Raw genomic sequence first — 9,349 nt, 5'->3', positions numbered from 1 at the left:
CGTGTGGATACTTGCTTCCCCCGCTTCGAGAACGCTAATCATCCGTTTAAACAACATGGCCCCTCACACCCTTCTCTTCCTCGCCCTCTCTTGATTTCTCCACCATTGCTCCCCAAACATATCACCCACGGCCGAACGTCGAGCCCGCGACCTCCGAGCACCGACCGTCAACTGTAATCATGACCGCAGTCCAAACCAGCCTGAACGTCACACCGACGTTCCTCGACCCCCGCACAGACTTCATCGAACAGGTACGTCCGTACGCCGCGTCGCCAAGTACTCGCCCAGTGACACGCGACCCTCATCAGATCTTCGCACAGCTGGAAGAGGATAACGAGCGACGCGCGCAACAGAGCCTCGAGCCCGCCGACCTGCCGCAGGAGGTGTACGGCCGCGTCGCCTCCCCCGCACCGCCAGCTGCACCTACCATGGTCTCCCTCGTGAGAGACAGGAGACGAGGGAGCATATCCGTGTCGCGGTTCGGTCTGGTATGTCTGTCTTTCATTTTTGTTATGCTTGGACCCCTCCCCGTCAGGTTCGCCATCTGCGCCTACCACGAGATCCCCACGCACACAGTGACATCTCGCAGCGAGCGAGCTTCCTCGCGCCTCTGTCTCACTCGGGGTGACGCGCGCTGCCGGGGCCACAGTTCGGCCGCGTTGACACCCCAGGCACGCGTCTTGCAGAGTCGGAATCTCGAAGACTCCTCTCATTGCGCGTAGCGAACCACTCTGACGTCAGTATCTCCTACAGGCGACCGACCTCTCGACGCCGACCGCGCAGACCCCGAGCGCACTGCCGGAGCCCACAAACCCCGTGTTCACCAATGCAGGCAATATCCGCGCGTTTTACCAGGCACAAAAGTACGCTGGCAGCGCGGACTCGTTCGCGTCGTGCGACGACGGCCAGGATGATGTGCGCGACGAGGAGCAGGTCACGCAGATGGAAACGATCGCCGGCCGGGTCAGTCTCGCGAAGGCGATGGGAGTCCTCATCGCGCGCCGGCTGCCGCCCTCTCGCACGCGCTCGCGCGACATCCTCGCGACCCCCAGCCGGCTGCTGATCGGGGTGTCGGTCGAGGAGGTGACGACGGAGGCGGTGCACGGGGAGGAGGACTCACTGGACGCCCCGCACACGCCGAACGGGACGGCGTTCGTGTATGCGGCGCAGGCGGACGGGTCGCGGTCAAGGCGCTCGACGGGGAGCATGCTGAAGACGGCGGCGCCAGTTGAGAGCGCGGGACCTGCGCCGGGCCAGGATCAGAGATTATCGGCGGCGGGGTGGATGGCGAAGGCGAAGGCACTCACGAAGAAGTTCCGGCGGAATAGCATGGCTGTTCAGCCCCAGAACTCATCTCCATAGCCGCGTCGTTCGCGTTCCGAGAAATCGACGGCCGTCGGTCGACAGTTCAGCTATTACAGATGTATTTTATCATACTATGAAATGTCTACGCCGCAGACCGCGGCCTGCATTCCCCCGCGAGGGGCAAGTATCTTTGCATTAAGGTAGAGGCCAAATGAGCGCCCTGCGCACAACTCTGCTCTGCACGACCACCACACCGCCGATTCGTATCTCTCTATCATCCTGCTCGTTTCTACCTCGCTGCTTAGCTACCGCGAACACTCCTAGTCTTAGCGTACCTGGTGCCACTGCCACAGCCGCCGCGGTCTATTGCGCCCATTGCCCTCCGCGACGTCTTGCCCATGCGCTCGCCTAACATGTCTCTCCCGTTAAAACCACCCATATCGCAACATTCCGAGCGTATACGCGAGCAACGTGGAGAATACGGCCGGGCGTAGAGGAGAATGCAGAGCGTGGAGGATAACGCAGGGAAGCAGGAAGCAAGCATAGTGGACACCCGGTCTATAGACTATACCGCGACCAGTGCGTATCTTCTCGTTATATTCCTCTTTTCGTCCTTCCTTGTGTCCATCCCCTTCCGAACCGCCTTCACGCGTACCCTGCGCTGCTCGTCCATGCCCCACCCCGACATCGCGCCCTCCTTACCTCAGCCAGCCCTCGCTGCATCGCGGGCGCGCGCGCATGGCCATCCCTTGTCTCTAGCCCTGTCCTGCGGTGGACGTCCCCTGTGCACCTTGTGCTACATTCCACACAGCACTCTGTGCTCCCATCCGGTGAGTTTCTAGCTGGACTCGATGCGAACCCCACTGGTGATGTTCGAACAGGCCTGCCGGGATGCACCGCATAGAACGCGTCGCCGCTTCCTCTTCCGCGCACCGAAATATCCTGCCATTTAGCAACCCTCGCCGCTTCCCCTTCCGCCTTCCGAAACGCCCCACGCCGAAACGCCTGCGCTCACAACGCCACTGCATGCGTCGGTCGCCTGCTTCGCAGCACACCGATTGACGAGAATCAATACGACCTCGTTCTCTGCTCGCGGTGGGCCACTCCACCTGGCACACGCCAGCTCTGCACTACGAAGCATGTGAAGATCTGTACTCGCAGCAAGCTCATCTCAGTCAGTCCCCAGGGTCTTGTGGGAGGCAAGGGGAAAATACACATGTATGGACAATATCCTCGCAGGTACGTTCTTCTCTTTGTTTTGGTTTACATGTATTACCACAACTTACACGTGTTGTAGGCCTTGGGCAACCGCGGCGCCGACGCCTGCCACACGGACGCTCGCGACAACCACCTCCGCGCCCGCACTCACGCTTGCGCAACCTTCATGCATGGGCGCGAGCCCTGTGACGCCGCCTACTCCGTCCGCGTTCACACCCTGAGCACCCAATTGTGAACCCACGCTCCCGCCCCGCGACCTCGACCGCAACATGAGCGATCGCGCCCACGCATTGAGCCCCCGGCGGCAACACCCCGAACGCCAAGCTCCGTATTCAAATCCCTAATGATGAACACGACACGAACCTTCCCGTCTGAGTCCGCCCAGTCCGATGCATAACGAAAGGTCCATGGACCACAGCATCTCCTGCTGGCTGCGAGCTGCGGAGCCAGGGCAGAGCAGAGTAGTCGCGCATTCGCCGGGCACGGCCTTGTCCGTCGCTATCCCCGCGCTCGCCGTGGGCGACTCCGGCGACGTTCGACCCATCTCTCTTCCTCTCGCGCTCTCTTCCTCTCGCGCTCCCGAACGATATCGCACGACCCCGCCCAGTCAAGTCGCTCATTCGCCGGGCACGGCCCTCTCCGTTGCTATCCCCGCGCGCCCGTGGACTCGGCTCTCGTTTGGACTTTATCTATGCCACCCATGCGTTCATGTCCTGCATCCCTCTCCCCCTGCTCCCATAGACATCTCGGACTCGGCTCGGACCCCCTCACTACATGCGCCGCTGCTTGCCTCGTCTTCGTGCGCCGGTCGACTACTCCCTCTCGCTCTTCACCTTCTATCAGGACGTCGAAGGACTTCGCGGACGGCTTCTCCCAGATAAGGTGAGTCGATCCGCTTGTCATCACCACGACGGGGCTCGCTTCGTGTGTTTCCAGGCGGCCTCCAGCCCGGATCAGCATCTTGAACGCCTAGACGTTCCGTGTACACGCCGTCCGCCGCACCGACGCCCGCCACAACTCCAGGAATCTGCGGTACATGGCTGTGCGTGTCACAACCGAGATTCCGACCGCGCGAACTCACCACTGACTTCGTTTGCTGCTCCCAGTGCGACGTTGAAAGGACGACGTCGTGCTGCGGAGGTCAAGACGGCCTTCGCGAGCGGGAGGTCGAACACGTGTCCGCGTCGGGGGGCGTGTGCTTCGAAGGGACAGGGCGGAGGCGGTAGAAGCATATCATGTATGTACACCTGGCACGGGACGACAGTGCCAGTGGCGCGGTGGGGGCTGTCCAAGGTGAGTGGGGTGCACGACGACGGATCGTGCATTGTGGTACTGATTTGCTACGTGCGCCTCGCCGCAGCCTGCGCTGTCGCTCACCCCGTGCCGCCCCCGAGCGCGCCCGCGACAAGGCGCGCCAGACGCTCGTCGTCATGGGTCGGTTCGCCTTCCGGTGCGGGCGCGGGCGCGTGCTGCTCAATAAAAGACCTGCTGGCGCAGCGGCGGGTGGGGCGGTGCGCACATCCTCACCAGAACCGCTCGTGCCGGCCTCCCCGCCCCTTGTTTCTGCTTCTCCCGAATACTCGACGACCGCCCGTGACCACCACGATACCAACCTACGGCATGCGCGGCGCGGAGGAATGGCCGCGGGTGTGCTCGCCGCGGCCTGACTTGCGGGTTTGTGGGCCAGGTGGACGCGCGCGCAGGGCCGAATGTGCTAGCGCCATCGCGTGCGTGCGCCCTCCAGTCTTGGCGGTGGTCGTTGGGGTCGTGCATGTCTCACATCGTGTTGATGGGGTCGTGAGTGCGTGCTGGCGGTGTGGGGCGGGGGGCGCGTCGTCGGGCGCGGGGGACCGTCGACTTTGGGGGTGGCACTGGGACTGGCAGGGGGATGGACGTGGTGAGCGGGTTAGGGGCGGGGTGGGCTGGGGACTCACTGGTTCGAGGCGGCCGCGAGCGGGTTGTGATGGATGCCCTCACGTCGTGCGCCGCCCTCGCCTCTTTGCTGCGCGATCATCGCTGTGCCGCGCTGTCGGTCTAGTCCGCCGACATCTCGCGCTCTAATTTACAGTTACCATACACACCTTGTAGCCCGGTCAATATATGAGTTCATGCGTATACGCACACGGTGACACGCTGCCTGCCTGGCTATGTTTACAAGCGACACGTGCGATAAGCTCTGCCGGGGCCACCGGTACACTGATCGACGATCGACGACGATCGCAGTTTGCGTGCCTTCGTCCGATATTCTCGGGCTTGGCCACATTACGTGCATCGCCACCCCCACTTTCATTGAAATTCAAGACAAGTAGCTATACAGACGTGTGTATAGACGAGCAGAGATTGATAGAGGACAGATGAAGGCAGACAGAAGACAGGGAGAGAAAGATATGTAGCAAACCTGGATCTTCAACGTTTAGCGGCCTCAATTCTCGCACTTGTCAAATGCAATTAAGGACGGCGGAGCGAATTGCACACATTGTATGCAACAAGTATTCCAACGTCTAAACGGTTAGAACACGGCGGGAAGAACTCTACCTGCAACCACGAGCCAGTCTGCGCCATACAGGCGCCTATATCGCCCACGTCGCGCGCGACGACGCCGAGCGGCTCCTCGCAGTCCGCCTTCTCCCTCCACTACTTCCTTTCGCTGCTACGCACTCTCACCGACGTTGTAGCCCTCCATGTCTCGCCCGCACGCGCGCCCCGGATCTCATCCCTCACGCACAAGCGATTTAAGTACTCGATCGCGCGAGCAGTGTACTCCGCCCTCGCTTGGTACGTTACTTCCCAGCGACCACCCCCGCCTTTCGCAGCCAACCCCGATATGCCTCCCCCAAATGCGATTCCCTCTCCACGTAGCCCCGTCTCTCCCTACCAACCACCCATCCCGCACCGTAACTGGCGTCGCGCGTCCGCACACCGGCGCACACCGGCCCCACGTCCAGCAGACCCGAGACCAAACGCTATCGCGCGCCCCACGTACTCCCCAATCTTTGGTTGGCGAACCATCCGTGCCCACGCGTTCACTGCCGTTCCTCATTCCGATTGGCTATGGCACTGCCCGCGAAGCGTCCACGCCTGCCAGTTGCTCCTCGCGCAGCTCAGACCGCGCGCTGTCTGGGATGCAAAGTGTCGATCGATACAGCCCACGGGATACCCACTCTTCAAGGCCTCGCCCTTCAAGGCCTGAGGATCGCCGCGCGGCCTCGTCCACGCCGGCCTCGGGCCATCCCTCCCGTCCTCCAGTTCTCCCCTCCGCCGCCCCAAACATCGAGCGCACGGTTGGCCCCTCATCCCCCTCCCCACCTACCGCGCCCGTTGCCCTCGCCCCCCTGGGCCTCATAGCGTCCTCCGCGTCGGACATCGAGCAACGTCCCCTCACCCGCCACCCTACTTACACAGTGCGCCATCGCGTCGCGGAACCGGTACGCGCACCCATTCACACCCTGCCTTCCAAATTACAATGACGCGTCCATTTATAGCTTCCCCGGCGCCATCTTCACCGAAGCCATCCGCACTCGGTCGCGTCCAAGCTTCAGCCAGGCGCGTTTGGCGCAGGGTTAGAGCGGCGTTGACTGTTCGTGCGCCGCGAGCGAACAAAAAAGACGCGCTGTGATAAATTTCATACCTACGCGCAGTCCGGTACATTTGTTGTACGTATACACGCCATCTTGCCATCGCATGTTGAATACTAGCTTCAGTGTATGCCTTCATGACTTGCTGCACCTGCATGTTAGCGCCCCGTGGCTCTCGGCAATCAACCCGGTCTTCCAATTGCGGGGTTGATCGACGGTCGATCGTGTTCCGGGGAAATCGGATGTCGTCATTCCGCCTTGCGAAGTCTTCTATTGTGGGTATAGCGGGATCGACGATTGCTTGTTTTCCGTAGTTTTCGGATGTCGTCATTCTTCCGTGTGAGGAACCGCTCAGTCGGGAGGTTGTATTTCTACACCATATATCAGCATTGTGCTCATAAGTTCATAAACGAGATTTTGGGTACACGCACCCGCGCGCTGCAAGCCTGCCCCCGTGTTTTGTGTTCGCTTGTGCCCCGGTTCCAGCCCATTCCAACTTAGTCCATCTGGCACCACAGGTCCGACATGCAACAACATTATCATGCTGATGTAGACAATAGTACATACCTCCTCTCGCCAATTGCTGTATCGTACATTCGTGGCATCTGCGCCCGCTTCTGCGCCCGCTTCGTCGGTCGACCGTCTCGTTCGTATGCGACTCCCGTAAAGTGTCTACGAGCGACGTACTTTGCGTGTCGTCGTAGATGCGACCGATGCCGCCGAGCGTGCAGCGGCGCCTGAAGCCGACAAACGTGCGGAACGGAAAGAGGTCGACGAACGGGCGGAGGGTGGTGACGCCGACGAGCGCTGGGTTCTCGACCGCCCGCTCTGGGACGACGATGCCGAGGCTACCCCTCCCCTGCGTGCAACCTTCGTCGGCGAGGGCGCTTCGTCGTGCACTGCGGTTCGCTTGCGCGAGACCTTCAGCTGCTCCAGACGTTGCAGGGTGTTCTTGCGTTCCCATTCCGCCAGCCAGGCGGCCGACTTCGCCAAACGGGCTGCGGTTAAATGACCAGCGGCGCACGCAGCAACCTCGCTCACCTCCTTCGGGCTAGCTGCCTCTTCCATGAGGTCCAGTAGGCGACACGACGAGAGTTCGGCTAGGTTGCTTAGCTCGAAATACTCTTCGGTCTTGTCCTGGATCTCGGCCAGGAGTTCCAATGCTCGAACTCTGAGTTCTTCCTCCTCATAGAACCCGAAGTGCGAGGTGTCGGCATCCTGCGTGCGAGCGTCGATGTCGCGTACGCTGTCCAGTTCCTCCCGATCTCCAGCGTCCGATACACCCACGGAAGGAGTGCCGCCCAGCGCCAGGTTGCCCAGCATACCGTCCACAACTTCTTCGTCCTCACGTGTCCCCATGTGAGCTGCCGAGCCATCGTAGGCGGCCACTCCCAGGTGCGATGTCCAGTCCTGCGGCAGGTGGTCGCGGTAGTCGGGAGCCTCCTCAGACTCACTCCGAAAGTACGCTGGAGAGGGGGGCACCCGGAAGGACGGAGTCCCATTGTGTGTTGGATACTCCAGGTCGCTGGGGAACTCCATCGAAGGAGTCCTGAAGTACCTGGGTGAAGGCTCGCGGTCGCGCCAGGCGATGGACGGGGAGCGACTGTGTGTGGATCCGTAGGCCTCTTCTTTGGCATTGCCGCCGTTCGGCGAACCATCCTGCGCCCTATCGCCTTCTTCACGAACACCGGCATCGTCCACAAACGGGACAGGGGTGCTGTGGCGAGAGATGTTCTCGTGGGCGGGTGCGTCGCCTTGTTCTTCGGCAAAGCCCCCGTCGTTCACTATCTCTGTGGACGGCGTACGACGATTAGCCCCGTTGTCAACTGGGTCTGTAGCAACGCGGGCGTCGTCGTCGATTCGAGTAGACGGGCCGGCGTTGTCAGCCGCTTTTTCGACCGACCCGCCGGCCGGCGAGCTCCCTTGCGCTGGGTGGTCGTCCTGGGCGGTGATGGATTGGTTGACGCCCCCTAACACCTGTAACATCTCTAGGATGAAAGCAAACCACCCCTTCGGGGCACACGTAGCGAGCTCTTCGCCATTGGCTAGTACGACCACCTTCTTTATGAGCTCTAAAGGGAAAGTTAGAGGTTAAGCCTCCACCGTCTAGTTGTCGTTCATGACTTACCCGCGACCCAGGAACATTTTGCCCTGCCCGACTTTGACTTCAGACATGCGTTGCATTTGAAGCTGCTGCCTTTGGCGTAGTCGCAGACCAGATCCTCTGCTTCGCATCTGGTGCACCTCTTTGACCTCAACACATTCCAGACCAGGAAGACACGCATGTACTCCTGTTTCGTGAGGTTGGCCTTGTTGTGAGACATAATGGCGCGGTTACAAAATATGGGCGTCGGTGGAGACAACGTAGTGCAGGTAAAAGAAGATCCCATCCTGGCACCCGCTAAATACGCTGGCAAACTCAAATAGAGTTCGAACTTCAGCCGTGCTTGGTTCGAGTACGCGTCCTCAATTTTAGGGGGCCCCCTGCACGTATGGTCAGATGACCGCGTTTGTACGTAGTGTGCTCACATACATAGCTTCGCCACAACGCCGTTCTTCTACGATGTCGCTGGATGTCCCCGAGAATGCCGTCTGAGTCGGCCAAGGCCCACACTCAACCCACTTCTTCCGGCGACCATTCGACGAACATGTAAAGCGGGGCATCGCACTCGTTCGGTGGGTGCGTAACATATCAGTAGATATCAGTAGTTTCCATTGGGCTACGGGCCCACGTATAGTACTGCATGTACAAGCACTCACCAAATGTGCACACCGCATCTGTCCATCTCCACTCAATCCATCCGCTCCCGCCACAGTCGTCGCGCCCGCCACCATCGTCGCGCCCGCCACAATCGTCCACTAGTCGGAGTAGGGAGGGGGGGAAAAGATGTCTTGACGAGGCCCAAGGGAGCTCATCAGGTGGCCGTGCCAGCTGGATGCTCCCTTTGCGACAAGTCGGCTCGCAGCACATTGCCAGCGCGCCAGACTCTCGTGGACCGGATTGGAGGAGGGGAGGGGTTTATGAGAAATTGGACATACCAGCATAACCGTGTACCCTTTCTTCCTAGCAGGCCCACGGGATGTGGTCGCTCCTCGCCGTGGTCGGTATATTTGTCGTGTCCTATTTCTGTTTCGCTGCCCTTTCAGATCGCAGTGTGCCAAGCAGCAGAGGCAATAGCCCAGTAGTCGTGAGTAGTACTGGGAGAGGTAACGCGCATGATGGCAAGAGGTGGAGAGTACGCCCATAAGCG

At 60.7% G+C, this 9,349-nt stretch overlaps 2 protein-coding genes across 2 annotated transcripts; one reads left to right on the top strand and one right to left on the bottom strand.

Annotated features, from left to right (window-relative positions):
* Positions 1 to 179: 179 nt before the first annotated feature.
* TRAVEDRAFT_52936 (uncharacterized protein) lies at positions 180 to 1,362 on the top strand (the record flags this gene model as incomplete). Its single annotated transcript, XM_008045912.1, has 3 exons — positions 180 to 251; positions 309 to 488; positions 754 to 1,362. 3 exons carry the CDS (start codon positions 180 to 182, stop codon positions 1,360 to 1,362), a joined length of 861 nt encoding a protein of 286 aa, XP_008044103.1.
* A 5,087-nt stretch (positions 1,363 to 6,449) lies between these two features.
* On the bottom strand, positions 6,450 to 8,422 carry TRAVEDRAFT_24014 (uncharacterized protein; the record flags this gene model as incomplete). Its single annotated transcript, XM_008045773.1, has 4 exons — positions 6,450 to 6,469; positions 6,530 to 6,604; positions 6,878 to 8,170; positions 8,227 to 8,422. 4 exons carry the CDS (start codon positions 8,420 to 8,422, stop codon positions 6,450 to 6,452), a joined length of 1,584 nt encoding a protein of 527 aa, XP_008043964.1.
* Between the last annotated feature and the right edge of the window lie 927 nt (positions 8,423 to 9,349).

The sequence above is a fragment of the Trametes versicolor genome (assembly GCF_000271585.1).
Source record: "Trametes versicolor FP-101664 SS1 unplaced genomic scaffold TRAVEscaffold_13, whole genome shotgun sequence".
Lineage (NCBI taxonomy): Eukaryota > Fungi > Basidiomycota > Agaricomycetes > Polyporales > Polyporaceae > Trametes > Trametes versicolor.
This window is presented reverse-complemented; position numbering and strand designations above follow the sequence as displayed.